Raw genomic sequence first — 21,396 nt, 5'->3', positions numbered from 1 at the left:
ATTATAATCATTACAGCATCTTGCTTTTTTTCCTCCCAGCCTCTTACAATTTGGTCTAACATAGTATTATAGGCGAGCGAAGACGAGCACATTTTTAAACATACGTCCTTATGTTTATTTACGAGTAAGATTGCTACGGGATGCAAATATTTGTAACGTATATGAAGTCGCTATTTGCACTGAATAGTTGTAAGTCAGCAAGGTACTCCCACCGTGCCCCTTGTTTTAGTGATTGATGGAGGGGAAGAAAGAATCTAAGCTAATGTAGGTGTAGGAAGGAACAGGTTAGGATATATTGACTTGAAGCAATTTACTTCTTAAGAATGTCAGAAATCAACATTTTGTAGTTTCATTTGTGGGCTTCTGGTGGTATTTAGTGCGAAGTTTTACTCGTCAACCGCCAACCCTGAGATTGGGAGGGGTGGGGTCACTGAAAAATGGAAAACGTGTGATTTCCTGTAGAAATCAATATCGGATCCTTATAAATCTCTCAAACATGGTCTTCTGTGAAAGTTTTTAAAAGATTATTGTTTCCAATTATGCCATTGTATCCTACATTATACACAGATGTCAAACATTATATATTTTTCAGGTTGAGGGTAAATATCAAAATTTCCTGGGAAAGGGTATACTAAGATCGCGTGAATTCATCATATGATAGAGTCTGGTGAGGCGTCTGACACAATATCACGCGATGACACACACTAGATGGAAGCCTTTCAAATGCGACTTGTGTGAAGCAGTTTTTTCAGGAAAGTGTGCTCTTAAATATCACACAGTGACCCACAGTGGAGAGAAGCCTTTCGAATGCGGCATGTGTGAAGCAGCTTTCTGACAAAAGAGTGCTCTAAAATACCACGCGATGATGACCCACAGTGGGGAGAAACCTTTCCAATGTGACCTGTGTGATGCAACTTTCCCACGCAAGGAGCACCTCAAACGTCACATGATGAACCACACTAGACAGAAGCCTTTCAAGTGTGACCTGTGTGACGCAGCTTACTCAGAAAGGAGTGCTCTCAAATATCACATAATTCTAGTGTCGCTGACAGTTCTGTATAAAATTATTTTTGTCTATGTTTTTATGTAATATCTTTCCTCGAGTGAGTCTCAGGGCAATATACCTTCGGGATTGGTTTGTAATATTGCCAACAGTTATAGCTGGTACACGGATTGGACAGTGGCTCATGCCGGAGTTGATCTGGCAACTATGTGTTTGTTTACATTGTAGTGAAAGAATAGAAAAGGGTAGTAGCCAACACCATTATAATGAGCAGTTTTCCAAATTTGGGGAGTTTCCAATATATGAACTTCATATGACCAACTACGTAACCAGTGACCAACATTAATAGTAGTCAAGTGGTGGTTGTTGGCGAGTAGCACGGATACATGCATGTGTACCTCCTCAAGGTTAGGCGTGTTAAGCAGTATTTTGCTCTGGGAGACAGGGCTGGGACACTGTAAACGGTGTGGGTATGATGTGAATATATGTTTATGAGGGTAACCATTTCTATTTACAAAGGGTTGAAAAAGAGGAGTATGCCGATAGGAGACCTTTTGGTCCATAACTAGGTCGGGTTCGAGAAAACATAACTATAAATGAACAAATAAATAGAAATAATGGTAATATAAATAATGCATAGGGAATTGACAACATTAAAAGTGACATTTTTTCACACTATTGCTTATTATTTCTCAATTTATTATTATCTGTCCATTCATTATTATTTACTATTTACCTGATAGGTTATAATGTAACTTTACCTATTTATCTTTTTATTTTTATTTATTATTATTTTCTTATTTATTTATCATAGTTTTTTCGCATCCGACCGAGTTATGGACCAAAAAGTCTCCTGTCGGCACGCTTGTCCTTTGTAATCCTTTGAAATTGAAATGGTTTGATGTAGGGGTGGGACATGGAAGCACCCACTCAGCAGGCGGACGTAGTGTTCCGCATTGGATGTTTGGATTGTGATGCAGATTACATAGGAGAAACGCATAAGAAACTCGACACAAGAATTGAAGAACATAAACGGGCAGTTAAACGGAAAGATGCAGCCTCAGCACTTTATAAACACATGAACGAACTACAGCACAACGTTGACTGGGAAGGAGCGACAGTGGTACACAGAGGCAACTCGAAGAAAAGGAGATTATTCTTAGAAGCGTGGACGACAAAAGAAGTTAGCGTAAATAGGTGCATAGACTTAAATCCAATATACCTGGGCACTAGGAACACAAGGACACTCAACATAACGTGAGAGAGTACATGGTGAACAAAGGTCACAGTGTGTATGACCATGATTTAATTTATTTCACTTATACAAGTTACATTTATATGAGTTATATTTTATTGTATTTATTCTCTTGTTAACGTAGGAGAAAGCTTGGCGGGACGCTTTGTCTTCCTTTTTGTTTGCCGTTAGCCCAAAAAGTTATCTGCAAAACACTCCCTATGTGACGTATGCAAGACTTTGACAGCAAAGCAAGTAATGTGCCTCTACGTTAAAGGTTGCTTTAATTGGCCTAGTTCTTCATTAGTTCCGAACACCGCTGCCAAATTCGTAGATATAAATAAGGTGACGTATCAAACGTGTTCAGTGTTTACATTCTCTCATGCCAGATATGCAATTACTATACTGTAGACATAAACTGTTACTCGATAAGATAATCTTAAAAGTTTGTTTTAGTACTGGTTGATTGAGGGGCAGGGTTGAATCCACCCTAACCTCCCCCACCCCTCCATGTAGGTGATAGTCCCACTACGAAGTGCATCGTAGGTAGTTAATATTTACTCCTTTGAGTAGGAGAGAAGTATGGAATTTCAACCCACAACTAGATTAACAAAGTAAACACCGCTATAATGACTAGTTGACCATTTTGATAGTCGATTTTTCTATGTGTTTTTAGGCAAATTGTTCTTATAATAGAGGATGGCATGTATGAAATGGTTTGTGTGCAAAACACCAACAATCCTACTATCACATATCTCTAAAAATTGATCTAATTTTTTTTTTCAGAAAAGTATCAACAAAGAAAACCCGATGTGGCAACTTTAGCTCGGCTATCTCACAAATCTTAAACATCAAGTGATTGTCACATATATCACATGATAACCCACATAGTAGAGAAGCCTTTCCAGTGTGACTTGTGTGATTCTGCTTTCGTAGAAAAGGGTGTTCTCAAAAATCATATGATGACCCACACAGGAGAGAAGCCATTCCAGTGTGCCATGTGTAATTCTGCTTTCTCCCAAAAGGATTACCTCAAACGTCACATGATGACCCACACAGGAGAGAAGCCATTTCAGTGTGACATGTGTGAGTCTGCTTTCTCACGAAAGAGTCATCTCAAATGTCACATGAGGACCCACACAGGAGAGAAGCCATTCCAGTGTGACACGTGTGCTTCCGCTTTCTCACGAAAGGGTGATCTCAAACGTCACATGATGACCCACACAGGAGAGAAGCCATTTCAGTGTGACATGTGTGATTCCGCTTTCTCACGAAAGAGTCATCTCAAATGTCACATGATGACCCACACAGGAGAGAAGCCATTCCGGTGTGACATTTGTGATTCCGCTTTCTCACAAAAGGATAGTCTCAAATGTCACATGATGACCCACACAGGAGAGAAGCCATTCCAGTGTGACACGTGTGATTCTGCTTTCTCACACAAGCGTGATCTCAAACGTCACATGATGATCCACACAGGAGAGAAGCCGTTCCAGTGTGACATGTGTGATTCCGCTTTCTCATATAGGGGTTCTATCAAACATCACATGATGACCCACACAGGAGAGAAGCCATTTCAGTGTGGCATGTGTGATTCTGCTTTCTCAGGAAAGGGTACTCTCAAAAGACACATGAGGACCCACACAGGAGAGAAGCCATTCCAGAGTGACTTGTGTGCTTCCACTTTCTCACTTAAGGGTGGTCTCAAGCATCATATGATGACCCACACAGGAGAGAAGCCATTCCAGTGTGACACGTGTGATTCCGCTTTCTCACAAAATCGTGATCTCAAACGTCACATGATGATCCACACAGGAGAGAAGCCTTTCCAGTGTGACTTATGTGATTCCGCTTTCTCAGATAAGGGTGCTATCAAACTTCACATGATGACCCACACAGGAGAGAAGCCATTCCAGTGTGACATATGCGATTCCACTTTCTCACAAAAGTGTAGTCTCAAACGTCACATGATGACCCACACAGGAGAGAAGCCATTCCAGTGTCACTTGTGTGAGTCCGCTTTCTCACGAAAGAGTTGTCTCGAACGTCACATGATGACCCACATAGGAGAGAAGCCTTTCTAGTGTGACATGTATCATTCCGCTTTCTCACAAAAGGGTAATCTCGAAAGTCACATGATGACCCACATAGGAGAAGCCATTCCACTGTGATCTGTGCGATTCTGCTTTCTCCCAAAAGGGTGATCTCAAACGTCTCACGATGACCCACACAGGAGAGAAGCCATTTCAGTGTGACATGTTTGATTCTGCTTTCTCACTAAAGGGTGATCTAAAAAAATGTCACATGATGATTCACACAGGAGAGAAGCCAATTTTATGTGACCTGTGTGATTCCACTTTTTCACACAAAGAGTAACCTCAAATGTTACATGATGACCCACAAAGGAGAGAAGCCGTTCAAGTGTGACCTGTTTGACGCAGCCTACTCAGAAAAGAATGCTCTCAAATATCATATAATGACCCACACAGGAGAGAAGGCATTGCAGTGTGACCTGTGTGATTCTGCTTTCTCACAAAAGGGTGATCTCAAAAGGCACATGATGACCCACACAGGAGAGAAGCCATTCCAGTGTGACACGTGTGATTCCGCTTTCTCACAAAAGGGTGATCTCAAACGTCACATGATGACCCACATAGGAGAGAATCCGTTGTAGTGTGACATGTGTGATTCCGCTTTCTCACAAAAGGGTGTTCTCAAACATCACATGACTACCCACGCTGAAGAGAAGACATTCCAGTGTGGCCTATGCAATAAAGCTTCTTTTCACGTAAGGGTCCTTTCAAACGTCACGTCACATGATTACCCATAGAGGAGAGAACCCATTGCATTGTGACCAGTGCAATAAATATTTTTCACAAAAACCTGTTCTCAAATGTCACAAGATGATCCATACATGGTTAAGGCTTTTATAGTGTGTCCTGTGGGATGAAGCTTTCTGATATAAGAATGATTTGAAATAGCACGTGATGACCCACTCCGAAAAAAAGGCCTTTCCAATAGCTTGATGGAACAGTATCTAATAGCATATGATAATGAGCGCAGGGGAGAAGACTTTCTTGTATGACTTGTGCGATACAGCTTTCTCTCGAGATGCTTTCAGATGCCACAGGTGATAATTCGTTCCCATACCAACGGAATCACCCTGTTATTTCACCCCTACCACATTCTTCAGGTTTTAGAGGGAAAGGATGGCGTGTCCCCAGCTTGGTTATCTACTCTTCAGTGAAGACAAAGTTTTATACTGGGGAGTGACCAAAAATTTCAGCATTAAGGGAGAATCTGGGAGAGTTTGAATAATCCCATAACACCGGAAATATAATTAGGAATACCCGTCTGGGGGTATTGGCTGCACGTTATTGTGATAAAGTAGCATGCAGCCGATACTGTAGGGTCTATGTGAGGTGCCCCTATGGACCAGAGGCACACATCATTTTGTCTGTTATAGAGGAGGACTCTTTTTCCAGAGATATGATGACACTTTTATTATACTGCGACTGTCCCTCCGTTATGCTCTCCCCCAACCCCTTGTTACTGTTCTGTTCCACTTCTCTGAATGTTCATTTCCTTGTTTCGCCTACCCTGTGGTGGGGGACAGAATGCTGCCACCAAGTATTCCCTCTTGGATCGTAGGAGACGGGGATTGGGACAATAAGGATGTGTGACGACATGCGAGGGACGGACGAAGCCGTTGTCAAGGTTGAGTAATGGGATGGCGATCAGTTATAGCTTGGAGGAAGCGGTATACAGCTGGAGTAGTATGCATGAAAATATAGATGTAAGTGCTACCACTGTCGCCGCCCTTGTAATCCTCACTTTGTGGATATGGCGACTCACTTCTGTTAGTTATAATCTATTGTCCAGAAGAATGAAAATGTAGGAATCCCCCGAGAGGACATGTACAAGGTTTTTGCGAACTATGCTTGCCAACTACAGCGAGTATAAAGGCCTAGCTCGAGTTGTGTGACACACACACCCCCTTCTTTGGGAGCGAGCGCCGCAGAGGGTAGGGCGAAGCGCGACAGACGCGAGCGCAATTTGCAATAACTTCACAGACTTGTACATCGGTTATCATGCTTTCGCGGCTCTTTTACATGTCAAACTAAGTATTTGTCAGCGAGAAAATCCATCAAGCGACTACCTATATGGCCGTGTAGGGTCATCCAATCAATGCTAATACAATTGAAATCACCCATTATGAATTAAGTCCCGGTTGCAGAAACTAGACAGTTCTTGAAACAACAGCTTGTCGCCTGCTGATGACAATGTCTTTGGCCTATATATTGCACCTACATTCATTTTTGTTCACTTGTTTGAATTAGTTCAACCTACAAACTATCATATGCATCCTGTTTCACTTTAGAACAGAAGCATAGACATTGCTATTAACGTACAGCAGAACACCCCAACCTTTCTTGTGATTTATATCTTGGAAGTGTTTAAATCCCGCAATATTAAATTCAGCTTGAAACTCTCCACCATTTAACCATGTCTTGGTTATTCCTATTATATCGAGATTTTCGCTTTTGACATATATACCTGTATTTCTTGTATGTACTATATCAAATTAAAAATGTGATGGTTTGTACGGAGCTGCCTAGTGTAGGCCTTATGGTCTCTTGCATTCTCCTTTATTCTTATGTTGTATGTGTGATATAAAAAGTCATGTTAAAATATTTAAGAAATTTGAACTTTTGTGTTATTTTTCCATTAACCTCTTTGGTACAAGTCAAATTATCGCGGGAAGCATCAGCTGCCTGATGCACGATGATGCATCACCATACTCGCGTTATACAGCAGTATTGCTCGTTCTCTTCCACTCTGAATATTATAACCACAGAAAATATGATCAGCAGGCAAATTCACAGTTTTGGAGTCATTCGGCCACAACTACAAAATAAATATAACCATGACGCAGATGCCGGCATCCTCATACAAGTATAGGGACAGCTTCCATCATTTTCCGCCATTGTCACTTGTTCACATGCAAGAGGACACCTTCCAACGTTTTGTTGATTTCATAATAACTATTAATGTGCGCTAAGGATAATGTGACTTATGGATATCACAATTCAAAATCAGAAATCAACATATTAAGAGAAAAATTATGAATGAAGTGGAACTGCCCATCGTTATCGAGTCCTATATCAACATATAAAATTATGAATATTTCAGTGATTTATAATTATATACCAAAAGGGGCTGCAGTCTGATAACAGTTACTCAGTTATGAAGGCGACTGCCAATTACCGTCAAACCTTTTCACGCAGCTCCCGACACCAACCACGAAGAATAGTACCGGTAGTTAGACGAAAGCCTTTATTCGCTTCACTGTTGTAACTAACATAGAACTTTGTAAATCACATGGTAGAGCGGTCAGTCCCCGTTCCCTTGCTTCCATCCTATATAATCGTCGGATTCACATGCACTGGTTCGTCCAGTGCATGACATCGTGATCCACCACACACTGGTCACTGGTCAGAGAGCTACGTGCAGCGACCACACCACCAACTCATCGTCCCAACCTACGAAGTGTTTTCTTCATACATGCACAGTTCGTGGTCTTCATCCATCGTCGCACATCCTCATGGCTAGAGTGATGGAGTTAGCGACTACAAGTGTCGGGAAGAGGGGCAGGGAATGCTTTCCCACAGAGGCCTCGGAAGAGCTCTCCACGCCCAAGAAGGCGGCCCGAGCCAGGCCCAGTATCAGCTACGCGCCCTCCCTGCAAGAGGACGACAGCAGCAGCGACACTTCCTTACTAATGTTTGTCGGCAACAACGACGCGCCCTCCTCACCGGAAGACACCCAGAGAAACGCGGACGACGCCGCCCTACTTGAGCAGCTACTCAGGAGTGACGAGGAGCAACCAGGAGACGACGAAGGCGAAGGATGGACCACCGTCGTCAGAAATCGTAGAGCCCGCCACCAGCTTCCTCCGAGGCCCAAGTTCAAACTGGGCCACCTAGGGGACCACGACAGCGCCTACCAGGCCATCACCGCTCTCGAGAGGGAGAACCCCAGCCTGAAAATGGAGGTGAGACTCAACCTCCAGGGTGAACACATCCTCAAGGCCAGGGACGAAGCCTCCGCAGTACTCCTCCGTCGCCTCGCGGAGGAGGGGAACACTGTGATTCTCCTCGACCCCAATTTGAGACGGCACAAGGTAGTGCTGGAACGCTACCCATTGGACCTGCCCCTGAAAGCGGTAGAGGCTCACCCAAAGGTGATCTCAGCCGAGCGACTGCGCTCCCGCACGGATAAGCTCCCCACAAGGCAAGTGCTGGTGGTGTTGGAGGGACAGCCGCCCCCCAAACTGGACCTCGGCTGTTGGGGGAGGTACTCTCTGCGCCCTCATCGGGGGGAACCGGTGAGATGCTATAAATGCCAGAGATACAACCATCTCCAGGTACGGTGTGAACACGCCGTCAGATGCGGCGTGTGCAGCTTGCCACACCCGACGGAGGATTGCATCGCAAAGCACAAATCCAATCAGACCACCTCCGCAAAATGCCCTAACTGCGGAAATAAACATCACGCCTGGAACCCTCGGTGCCCCGAGAGGGTCCGCAGGCTCCCCAGGCTTCCCCAGAAACCCCAGCAGCAACAGCGGCAGCCCCAGGGACCACCACAACGGCAGCAACAGCGGCAGCCCCAGGGGCCTCCGCAACGGCAGCAACGACGCCGCTCGAGGACATCACGTAGCCAGTCGCAGCAACAGAAGAACTTCGTCGCTGGAGCATCACGGCACCAGGACACCAAGCACCAGCACCCACCACGAAGCCAGCCTAAACCGCAGCAGCAGCGTCGGCAAGCCTTCCAGCCTGCATCACCACCAACCAGGTCAGCGTGGGGTCGGCGGCGGGCCCTCGCGGTCCCCACCCCCCCAGCCCAGGCCGCACCAGAGCCGGAGGAAGGGATTAGCCGACCGGCCCCCAGGGATCACACCCCCTATCGCCAACCCAGGACGCGGAGTCGGGAGCAGCGGCCGCGGGCCACAGCCTTGGAGACTGGCGGCAGCGCCCCCTCGGCCCGGCGCAGCGCAACCAGACCTCGCCAACCAGGAGGTGGTGCACGGGACCCTCCCCCCAGCACTCCCGCGACGTCGGCGAGGAGACCCTCCATGGGCCTAACCGACCCTTCCCACGACCTGCCACGCACCATGAGCGAGGAAATACGCACAGTCGTCAGCTGCATCATGACAAGGATGATGCAATTTCTGGTGAAGCTGCTCACCAACCCCAACCATGACAGCGACAAGCAGGGGACCCTGAGCGAGCTCCTGCAGGAGACTGTCTCAGTCTTCACAGAATGTGGTTTCCAGCCACCCCCCGACCTGAAGGACACGCATCTCCGCTCCCTCTACCCAGCCGACCCCAACCACCAGAATGGAGAGTCGACGAGCTGAGGCAGACGCCGATAAGGACCAGCATGCTGGCCCTCCCAGGCTCCGAGTCCTGCAGTGGAACGTGCAAGGTCTCCGACCTAAGAAGCACCAAGTACTGCAGGCTATCTTCGCGGAAAACCTTGACGTGGTGCTGCTCCAGGAGACCTTGACGCGTGCCGACTTTGAGTGGAGGGTGGCGGGTTATTCCCTTCACTCGCTCCCTGCCACAGAGAACACCCGCGGCTGTGCGGCGCTGGTGAGGAGCACCATCCCTCACCGCAGAGTATCCGCCCCAGTCCACTGCGGGGAGGGCGTGGAGGTCCTGGGACTAGAGCTGCAGGTCGGGGGCATCCCGCTTCTGGTGTACAACATATACAGGAGCCAACGATACCATCTGGAAGCAGGCGAGCTGTTCTCCCTCGCCGCCCACACCAGCCTCCTCGTGGCGGGCGACCTGAACGCCCACCACCCCATGCTGCAGTCACCATCTCCAACCAACGAAACGGGCCGCCACCTGGCCGTGTTACTCGAGGACATTCCCCATATCCGCCTCCTCAACACAGGGGAGGCTACCCACACCCGGGGGGGGAGGCTTGACCTCACACTCGCCTCGAGCGACCTGGCCGCCGGTGCTACATGGCAAGTACATCCTACCCTCACCAGCGACCACTTTGCCACTCTCACCACCCTCCCAGTGGCACCCCCAGCGCCCTCCCTCCCCCCTCCACGTTGGAACATCGGGAGAACAGACTGGGCCAGCTTCCAGGCCTCCCTCGACGAATGGTGGGCCGCCTACCAGCCACCCGTGGACCTTCACCAGCGGGAGAGGGACCTGACTGCTGCTATTGAGAGGGCTGCTAACGCAGCCATCCCCAGGAAAGCCCCGAGCCGTCGTCACCGGCCAAATTGGTGGTTCTACAACGAGGAGGTGCGGGAGCATAACCACAGAGTGAACATTCACAGGAAGCTCTACAAGAGACGCCCCAACCCAACCAACTTGAGGCTACTTCAGGACGTGGTGGCCCGCGCACGGGAGGTGTCCCTGAAGGCCAGGGAGGCCAAGTGGTTGGAGTGGTGCTCCTCCTTCAGCCAACACACGTCTCTAAGCCAGCTGTGGAAAAGCGTGAAGACCGCCTCCGGCGCCGCCCCGCCTCGCCCCGCCGCCCACCCGTACCCACGCCAGGAGGCTGAGAGGCTCGTAGCCGAATTCACCACCCGCGGCTCCAGTGACCAGCTTCCGGGTAGCACGCGCCGTCTCCAGCAGCAGCTTCGGCCGCTCCGCGACACGGCCATCGAGGAGGCGACCAGAGAAGCTGATGGAACAGACCGTCCCTTCACTCCTCAGGAGCTGGAGCAGGCCAAGAAACGGGGTCGTGACACAGCAGCAGGGGCCGATGGCGTGACGTACTCCATGATCGCACACGCCGGACCAGCTGGGGACGCCGCCCTGCTGGCCACAGTCAACGAGTCGTGGATGGCGGGATGCCTGCCTCCTTCGTGGAAGGAGGCTGACATCCAACCAATCCCCAAACCGAGGGAGCCCACTAAGCTAAGGCCTATCTCCCTCCTCAGCTGCACGGCCAAAACGGCTGAGAGAATGGTGCTTGCTCGCCTTCAGTGGCGTGTGGAGCCACTACACCCTCACATTTTCGGCTACACCCGCGGCAGGAGCACGGCGGACAGCATCCTGACACTGCTGAATCAAGTTAACCATCGCCCCGCCATCGTTGTCTTCCTCGACTTGGAAAAGGCATTCGAGCTGGCCAGCCCTCATGCCATCCTCGCCGCCCTCGTAAGGAAGGGCGTGATGGGAAGGATGCTGGCCTGGCTCCGCGACTATCTCCAGCATCGCCGCGCCAGGGTAAAATTCCAGGGCCTAAAGTCCAGCTTCCAGAGGTTGGAGAACGGGACGCCCCAGGGTGGTATCCTCAGCCCCTTCCTCTTCAACCTGCTGATGGAGCAGCTGGTGGCCCTGCCCTTCCACAATGGCACCATCCTCCTCAGCTACGCCGATGACCTCGCCCTCGTGGTCACCGGGAGGGGCAACAAGCTCAGGAAGGCGCAGCAGGCGCTCGACATTATAAGCGGGAAATGCGAGGAGCTGGGACTCAAAATCTCTGCAGAGAAGTCTCGCGCCATGATGGTGAGGGCTGCCGACCCGGCAGGTCAGCTCTGCGTCCAGGGCGTCAGACTGGCTTGGGCCAACTCATACCAGTACCTCGGTGTATGGGTGGACAAGTGGCTGTCCTTTACAGCCCACGCCACCTACCTGAGGGAAAGGGCCCAGGCTAGGCTGAACGTAATGCGAGCCATGACACGACCCACAGCGGGGACCACTTTCTCCGTCCTCCGACTGTACTTCATATTTGCAGTGCGCTCCCTGGTGGACTACAGCGCCCCAGTCCTCATATCGCTCTCCCGTAGCCAACAGGAGCGGCTCGAGGTGCTGCAAAACACCGCCATGAGGACGATGCTGGGAGCTCCGAGATGGACCAGTGCGTGCGTCATGCAGAACGAGACCCGCCTGGTGCCACTCACCACCAGAGTAGAACAGATCGTGGCCTGCCGCGTGGCCAGGGTCCTGCAGCGCGACTCCGAAGGAGTAGCACAGAGAAGACTACGGCTTGCAATGACGCAAGGGAACGATGTCCTCCACCGCAACCCGTGGCTACTCCAGTCCACCCTGGCCACCCGCAGCCTCGCCCACATTAACAGCTGGCGCTGGCCACACGCCGACCTCCCGGCCCCCACCTACCGAGCCCCACCCCCGTGGGAGCCCCCCACAGCAGAGTTCTCCACCACCCGGCTACCGGCCAGCAAGGCGCTCTGCACCACCGAGGAGCTGCGGCATCACACCCTCATGGCGGTGGCGCAGGTGTCTGAGCCGGGCGGTGCCATATACTACACCGACGGCTCAGTCGACCCCGAGAGTAGCAGGACGGGCGCCGCTGCCATCACCGTTGGGACCGAACTGCTCGAGAGGACGCCGGATTACTGTTCCACCCTACAGACAGAGCTTGTGGCCATCCACCTGGCCCTGGAGCACGCCCAGAACCGCCAGGAGGCTACTGTGGTCCTACTTACAGACTCCAGAACGGCGTGGCAGGTCCTCCAGCAGCCGTGCCCCAGCGACAACGTGGGACTCGTCACCGCCATCCTGGGCAGCCTGCAGAGCCTCGCCGCACAGGGACGTCGGGTAAGGCTGCACTGGATGCCCAGCCACGTGGGCGTGCGAGGCAATGAGTCCGCCGACGTTGCTGCAAAAAGAGCCGCTGGCGCTCCCCACGTGACCAGGCACGTGCCACCTAGTCTGTCGTACGTGAAGGCACGAGCCAGGCGTGCCGCAGCCCGCCGCGCCCACCAGACTCACCGGCAGTTAGAAGGAGCAAAAAGACTAGCTGCTTGGTACGCCGCCACCACCGACTATCAGACGTTGAGCGCCTTCCATCAACAGCCCAGGGCGGACGGCGTACTGTTGCAAAGAGTTAGGCTGGGCTACTGCACCAGGGAGGAGCTGTATGACGGCTTCCAAGGGCAACAGTGCGATCACTGCGGTAGGCACAGCCGCCACCCGCTGCTGCACTACCTACTGTCCTGCCCGGCCACGGAGGCCCTCCGACCAGCGCCGCAGACCCCCGCCCACCCTGCAGAAGGCAGCCTCCTCAGCAGTCGGGCAACGAGAGCTGCCCTCCTTGTCCGCCACACGCCCATGGACGTAATGCTTGGGGTGCTCAGGGCGGCGCCCCCCCCTCGCTGACCTCCCTAAACCCTCACCTTCCACCCACTAGGGCACAACAACTCCTCCACTGGCGGGCTGTTGCCCGCATTGTATGTCAATGTATGTAAAGCTGTACATATTTATACAATAAACCTTTATTAACTTAAAGACTCTGGTTGTGTTACAAGTGCTGAGGGAAAGTAGTATGACGGACGGCAGGAAAGAAACTACTGCGGTATGACCAACCCCTCCCTCCTTCACTACCTCGGTCAGAGTGCAATGACACTATCGCCCTGAGAGGAGGAAAACCAATCGACGACACGGCCCCCCGAAGACCGGAGGAGACTACAAGAGGCCATTACTATGAGTACTGCCCTGCTGTCTAAATGATAATATTGACCCGTTTGAATATATATTAGATTACGTCGCCCTCTTCGTTTTTCCTGTGTAAGTTAAGGTGCATACACATCTCTACGTAACAGATTGTTATCCAGTTCTTCAATCAGCAGTGTTAAATATATTAATATAGACTAGGAACAATATCCAACAAATCCTACATTAGCAATCAAACCCCACATATCTTCACATCATAACCGATGTTCTTAAACAGCTTTAGTATGCCTGTAAGCAAGACTTCTATTTCACACATGCCCAATCCTGGATGAAAAAAACACCAGTACCGCTATCATCTCGCCACTACTTCCTACATTGAGCAGAACTTTTAAGTAAACCACAGCTTGTGAACGGTCAGATCGTAAGGAGGCGGATTTCTGGATTATGAAACCAAAGCAGATTAGTTACCCCTTGATAGAGCTTATGATTACAAATATTTTCGTTAAGTAGGGGTAAACCATGTCAAAACATATCTAAAAGTGCCTTTGTACATTTGCAAGAATGTTTGAAATAGTTTAGACATTTGTGTCACGAAAATTGTAAGCAAAGAAGGAAACCACACAGGTAAGGGAAAGATTATTGTAAGCGTTTGCCAGACAGAGCCTACATGATTAGATTGATGCCTGGAAGTTGCAGGCCATTATGGCTGTAGCTGTCTAGGTGTTGGATACTTATGAATGCTGTAGGTTAGTGTGGTGTGAGCGTGAGTGTGTATGGCGCGGATGGGGACGGACGGTTGGCACCCCCTCCCCCTCTTTCTGGGGGGGGGGAGGGGGTCAAAGGGCACGGGCGCTGGTATCCCCCTTCCCACCCGAATGTGGGGGGGGGGTGGCCTCACGTTGGATTGGGTGGCACAGTGCCGAACAAGGACCGTGCGTGGGTGGTGGTGAATGCGAGTGTGAGTGGAGTGTACAGTACCCGAAAAGGGGGATATGATAAGCTAGCATTAATGGTTAGGAGGTAGGGAATTAGGCTAGAGAAGTGGAGAGTGTGCCGCAAAGGAATGTAAGGGCCCACCCAGGAGCGACCGAAACCGAAGAACCGACGTCATCGACGCACACGTAAGTACTTTGAATCACAGTTAGTAATGAGATCAAATTAGGTCCTGCTCTGTTGAAAGAAAGCCAGCGTTTCAAAAATTGTAGAGGGGGCTGTCAAATAACAATAGCCCCTTAAGAACTAGGAAGTAGTTAATGGTATATGCTGATGTTTTAGAGCAATTCCAAGTATTGGATAAGAGATTTGACTTAGGTGTAGAATTATGTACAGTATATGTAAAGATGCATGCTAGTCTTTTCTAATCACCGCTGATGCTGTTGATTTGTGGTACTCCTCATATCTGGGGTTGAAAATACTCAGAATGATAAAGCTAGTTGTGATACAGGTAAGAATTGCAGACTTGAGATTTAACATAATGTAACCTAACCTAATTGTTGGTAACTGTAAAGATGCTCGCCTTAGTGTTTTGAAAATCGTTGCTGACGTTACTATGAATTTACTGTATCTAAATATGTTCTGGCAGATGATATAAGGAAGGGTTGCAGACTAGCAAACATATTTGTGAATACTTAGAATTATGTAGAATCATAACTACATTATTGTAAAAGATATATATGTATGGAAGAGAATGAAAATTATCTTTTATTAACTTATCTCGTATTGAATACAAGAAACAAAATGAACAAATACCATTGAAAAATCTTTTTGCCATGAGGGAGAGAGGGACTGGGTAGTTATGGTCAGAATAGGAGAATACTGTGCTTGATTTATTGTTTATTTCAGGGGTTCTTAACCTTTTTTCTCCAATTCCCCACTTTTTAGTGAGCCAACTCTCCATTTCCCACCGCAGCATCGGTCTTTGACCAATTCGATTTTAACCCATGCAGTGTTTAGTACGTAAATATACGCTTTGCTTTTTTGTGCCATTTTACGGCCCTTAATTTGACAACAAGAAGACACCAGAAACAAACAAAAACACATCGATTAGAAAAGAAAAGACAGTGGTTCTTCTGTCCGACCGGTCATTCCCCACTTGGCAACTCCGCCATTCCCCACCAGTGGGGAATTCCCCACAGGTTAAGAACCACTGGTTTATTTGAACAGTGTTGTCATTTCTTTCTTTAATCACTGGCTTTGCATGCTTCTCTAAATCACAATACTTATTTCCCAATGCAGTCCCCAGATGGGGGTGGGGGTTTAGTACAAACAAGTGATTTCCAATTGAAATGGAACACCCAATTTGGTCAAATCAACAGGAAAACTGTTGGGAAAAAAATATATGGATCATGTCAAGAACAGTGACCCCCAATGATCCTCATCTAAAGAATGGCTATCCCAACATAACCTAACCCAACCCACAGTATTCCCTAATTCAGATAATGTCAAGATTAGCAAACCCAACATATCTATATCAAAAACAGCAAACCTGATTATAGTAATGTAAAGAATAACGAACCCAATAATCTTTTAAAGAATAGTGAACCCTGCTGTGATTGTGTTCTCTAATCTTGGGTATGGTCAGAATTGGAGAAAACTGCTTGTTTTATTGTTTATTTGAACAATGTTGTCCTTGTTTCTCTCATTAATCACTGTCTTTGCACTCCTCTTTAATTCTAAATACTTATTTCCCAATGCAGTCCCCAGACATGACTGGTATGGGGGTTGGGATTGGTACAAACAAGTGTTTTCTGATTGAAACAGAACACCCGATTTAATGAAGTCAACAGGAAAACTGTTGTAAAAAAAATCAAATCTAATAGCCTGTTGGGTGTTTTGTGGATATTGGGATTTACATCCTTAAGTGTAGTGTGACTTTGGATAGTGTAATACATTATTTTTTCACCTAATTTACCTCAAGTTCATTGCATGAAGCTCTTGTAAACCAGTAAGGTGATATTTTCTAAAGTCAGGTATTATGTACAAAATGCCACAAGACAAAGGTAATCCCTGTATAAAAACACAAACAATTGCATATTTTGCACTTCTTATTTTATTTCCCAACACAGAAATAGAAAACTGGACATATGAAATTAAAATAAATTAAGCTGATGACGTTAAATTGTTGATGTTCCAAATTGATCAGATGTTGAAACAGGTACCTGCAAAGAATTCTTCATTTGATCTTAGGAGGCTTTTTTTTTTTTAAGTTATTTTACTCCCATCTCCGACGTTTCTATGTAGGTTGGCAGGTTGCATCCTGTGCAATTATTGGCCACATTATTGTCTTCCCTTTTTAGGGAATTAATTAAGGTGTCCATACAGAGGAGGTATTATTTTCCAACCAAAATAATAATAGTAATAATGATAAAATGATTATGATAAAATGAAAAATAGAATAATAGTTGTTCCACTTTTCATACTGTGCATGATGGCTTTATATGACTTTGGTCATACTCTGATTTAAGGCTTCATTTCTAATTGGAGAATTCTAATGGTTTAAATTTTTTTGATTTATTCTTGTTATCATACTTGTTATCCACTTAATTTTTGTATGGTTTTAATGTATATATGTAATAGAAGTGCAAAAATATGCTTATTGTGCAATTTTGATCAATGAAATAGAAGTGCAAAATATAATGGTGATTTTATCCTTGATGCATAATATGAATTATATTCTACATCTATAGAAATTGTTTTATGATAATAAGCAAGAAAATGTAGGACTGTGGACATTGTCATGTGGCATTTTGTTGCATATCCTTTCCAGCTTGTCAGTTTCTGTATTAATGACCATTTCTCTCATGATTCTATAGATGGTCAGTAGGTCACCTATTTTTCTTCTTTGTTCCAGAGTTGGCGTTTCCAACTTTAACAACCTCTTCATATGGCAGTTTTGAAAGTGTTGGGGCTATAATCGTAATTGCTGTTTAGATTCTCTCAGTTTTCTTTATGTTCTTCTTAGTACTGGATGTCCATAATGTTGCTGCATACTGTACTCCAGTTTCGGCCTTATCAGTGTGATTACTAGTTTCTTTACCATTCCTTTGTCCAAGTAGGTAAAGGCCCCCTTTGTTGGTCATAGCAGTTTCTTCTATCTGTTTGTCAGGTGCCATATCCTTTGTGATAATCACTCCAAGGTCTTTTTCAGAACTCACTACTTTCTTTACTTCCTTTGTACCGATTTTATATTGCCATGATATTCTGTGAGTAACCTGGTTTACAAATATCCTTTATGTAGTGACAATTCTGTATTACAGATATTTTCTTAGCTAGTGGAACTTCACAAAATTATTTCAATGCGTCATGGAGCACAAAAAATAAATAAATAAATAAATAAAATAAAAATGCATACACATACATACATATACCAAGGCTTTTTCCCTCTTTCAAGGGAGGTAGCCAAAAAGAAAAATGCATAAAATCATTCCCACCCATTCCATCCCTAAATACACTCCACTCCCCTCCACCCTCCCTCTTATCTTAGCACCTCCTGGATGACAGGTCATCCCTGCACCCTGTCCACTGCCCTGGGTCAGAGGCAGCGTCGCAAGTCACAGCACATCCACAGCAAGGCCGCTTCATTAAAATAAGAATAAAATAAAAGCATGGCACAAGTAGAGAATATTGTTAGGAATCTTACAATTTTTAAGGTTATCATTAAAGATTACTCTCTGTTGAGTTATCTAGAGAAAGGATGTAATTTAGTGGATCTTTTACTGGTGTGTCAAGTTTAAAAATTGAATTATTTACTTTCATTGGGAAGGGCACCAGTTTGTACAGGTTGAATCTAAATTCAGAAGCAAAAGGAACCTCTGTTATTATTGAAGAAACACTTAAGTATGCAGTTTACAAGGGATAATAGAATGATATCTTTACTTCACCAAAGAAAGGTTGGAAATTACAATCTTTCTTAGGTGAGTTAATTATCCTTACAAGTTGGGGCATTGGGACAAGGGACTTTACCAGAATTTGCGACAACTAAATCTTGCACAAAGGATTCCAGGACACACAGGATTCCAATCCACTACTTTGAGGATAATTGACTTGCATATTAATTTTGTTTACCTTGAATAACTTACATAATTCTTCCAAGATTTTGTTGTTAAATTCAGCAGCATTGTCTGAAACTGAGATCTTGGGAGTTATGAAATTACAGATTACTTGTTCATATATTACTGAAGCAATTGTTTTGGCTCTCTTATTTGGAATGGGGGTATTGTAAAATACAAAATCTTGACAGATAATCAATGGTAAGAAACACATATATCCCTTTTCAAGTGTATCTAAGTGGATTTTTCCCGAGGTTTATGTGGTATAGGATATGATAGCACAGGAGCAGACTTGGGTGTATTTCCTTTTACCTCCGTACATCTCAAGCAATTGTCAATATGTAAGTAAATATCTCTCTTCATGCCTAGCCTAAAATATTTAACTGTGATTTCACTAAGATCCCTAGCTCAGCCTGACATATTGTCATGCCCTCCTTTTTTCAATGTTGCAAATCCTATCAATAGATCTGGGAAGACAGATTCTTCTACAACTATCACCAGAATGTACAAGTGCTCTTTTATTTTTATTTTTTTTTTTTTATACAAAATAACATAAAAGTCAGTCTTATCTAATGTTTTAACTGACTTTCTATTAGTCCTTGCAATGAGTAATGGATTGGTTCCAAGATTTTCATTCCTAGTTTCAACCTTTCAAGCATTTTACTGATTGTAACCTGATTATAACCACCCTCTCCCCTTAGTACATGTGCTAAGGGGAGAGGGTTGGGGGGAATATCAGATCATTTTTTGGAGGAAGGTAAGTTGAGAGTGGAGGATAGATGGAGAAAGAGGAGAGAGACAAAAGGTAGGGAGGTGCTTAGAGTGAACTCTTTAAATGAAAAGGAAAAGGAGAAGGAGTACAAAAAGAAGCTGAAGGAGGAGTGGGAGGGAGTGAAGTATAGAGTAGAGCTAGGCGTGGAGGAGGAATGGGGATGGTTCAAGGAGGGAGTCACAAAGTGTGCAAGGATGGTGTGTGGACCAAGGACAGGAGGAAATAGAAGGAAGGGTAGTGAATGGTGGGATGAGGAAACAAAGAAGGTTGTAGAAGAGAAGAAGCGAGCTTTCACAGATTGGTTACAAAATAGGACAAGGGAGTCATATGAGAGGTACAAATAAAAGAAAGGAGTAGTAAAGCAAAAGGTAAAGGAGGTAAAGAGGAGAGCAGATGTGAAGTGGGATAAGAGTATGACAGAAAATTTTGAAGTAATAAAAAGATGTTTTGGAAAGAAATTAAGAGAGGAAGAGGAGGCGAATCAAGTAGAGAAGAAAAGGTAAAAGGTGCAGATGGAGAGATGATAATGGAAGAGAAGGCAGTGAGAGGAAGGTGGGCAGAGTATTTTAGGGAGTTGCTAAATGTGAAGCAGCTTTCTGACAAAAGAGTGCTCTAAAACACCACGCAATGACCCACAGTGGGGAAAAAACCTTTCCGATGTGACCTGTGTCATGCAACTTTCTCACGAAAGGAGCACCTCAAATGTCACATGATGAACCACACTAGACAGAAGCCTTTCAAGTGTGGCCTGTGTGATGCAGCTTACTCAGGAAAAAGTGCTCTCAAACATCACATAATGGCCCACAATGGAGAGAAGCCTTTCAAATCTGACCCGTTTGATGCAACATACTCGGAAAAGAGTGCTATTCAATACCACATAATGACCCACACTGGAGAGAAGACTTTCCAGAATGACATGTGTGATGCAGCTTTCTCACGAAAGAGTGATCTCAAATATCATGTGATGACCCACAGTGGACACCAATAAAAACTTCACATTCTGTTTTTTTTAACTCTTTTTGAGCTTAGATATAATAAGGCAGTTGAACCCTAGGTTAAGTAGTTCCTCTTGGTCAGGGGTGAGAATCTTGGTTGAATTAATGTAACCGTTGAAATGGCATGGATAATATGGCCGCCATTCAGATTAATACATTTCTTTTGATTAGCTCTGGTGATGGAATTTCTTTGTTGGTTTAATTTCTATAGAAAGGCTGTCAATATTTCTTTGCCGAGTTGTGGTCTCTTGTTCTGTTGATTTTTATTTTTATTTATTTTTTTCTTTTTGTGTGAAATTTACAAGATCATTTTGTGACGAATTATAGTTTATAATTTAAATACGGGCATTTGTTGGAGTGCAATAATTTCTACCTGATGATCTGAATGAGTCTTGAGAACTTTTGTGTTAGATAATTTGAGTTATATGACTCCTCCATTAGCTCTAGTGTCGCTGACAGTTCTGTATAAAATTATTTGTGACTATGTTTTTATGTAATATATTTCCTCAAGTGAGTCTCAGGGCCATATTCCCTCGGTATTGGTTTGTATTATTGCCAGCAGTTGTAACTGGTACACGGATTGGACAGTTGATCTGGCAACTATGTGTTTGTTTACATTGTAGTGAAAGAATAGAAAAGGGTAGTAGCCAACACCATTTTAATGAACAGTTTTCCAGTTTTGGGGAGTTTCTAATATATGAAATTCATATGGTTGTGTATTGATATGACCAACTAAGTAATCAGTGACCAATATTAACAGTAGTCAAGTGGTGGTTGTTGGCGAGTAGCATGGATACATGCATGTGCACCTCCTCACGGTTAGGCAGTATTTTGCCATGGGATACAGGGCTGGGACGCTGTAAACGGTGTGGGTATGATGTGCATACA

General features: G+C 45.9%; 3 protein-coding genes across 3 annotated transcripts in view; all 3 read left to right on the top strand.

Moving 5' to 3' along the window:
- The first annotated feature begins 7,823 nt into the window (after nt 1–7,823).
- Nucleotides 7,824–9,676, top strand: LOC143022435 (uncharacterized). Its single transcript, XM_076180659.1, has one exon. The coding sequence runs from the start codon at nt 7,843–7,845 to the stop codon at nt 9,661–9,663; it is 1,821 nt and encodes a 606-aa protein (XP_076036774.1). The 5' UTR covers nt 7,824–7,842; the 3' UTR covers nt 9,664–9,676.
- A 10-nt stretch (nt 9,677–9,686) lies between these two features.
- Nucleotides 9,687–20,310, top strand: LOC143022268 (uncharacterized). Its single transcript, XM_076180410.1, has 3 exons — nt 9,687–9,731; nt 9,803–11,929; nt 20,275–20,310. The coding sequence occupies exons 1-3, from the start codon at nt 9,687–9,689 to the stop codon at nt 20,308–20,310; spliced, it is 2,208 nt and encodes a 735-aa protein (XP_076036525.1).
- Nucleotides 13,649–21,396, top strand: part of LOC143022427 (uncharacterized) — a 58,987-nt gene continuing 51,239 nt past the window's right edge. The window contains exon 1 of the mRNA XM_076180644.1: nt 13,649–14,317. The gene's annotated coding sequence lies outside the window, so the exon portion shown is untranslated. The remainder of the gene's footprint in view (nt 14,318–21,396) is intronic.

This window comes from Oratosquilla oratoria, chromosome 44, assembly GCF_046742065.1.
Source record: "Oratosquilla oratoria isolate Oo_2021 chromosome 44, ASM4674206v1, whole genome shotgun sequence".
NCBI classification, from domain to species: domain Eukaryota; kingdom Metazoa; phylum Arthropoda; class Malacostraca; order Stomatopoda; family Squillidae; genus Oratosquilla; species Oratosquilla oratoria.
The sequence above is the reverse complement of the archived record's forward strand: the minus strand, read 5'-3'. Positions and strand labels throughout refer to the sequence as shown.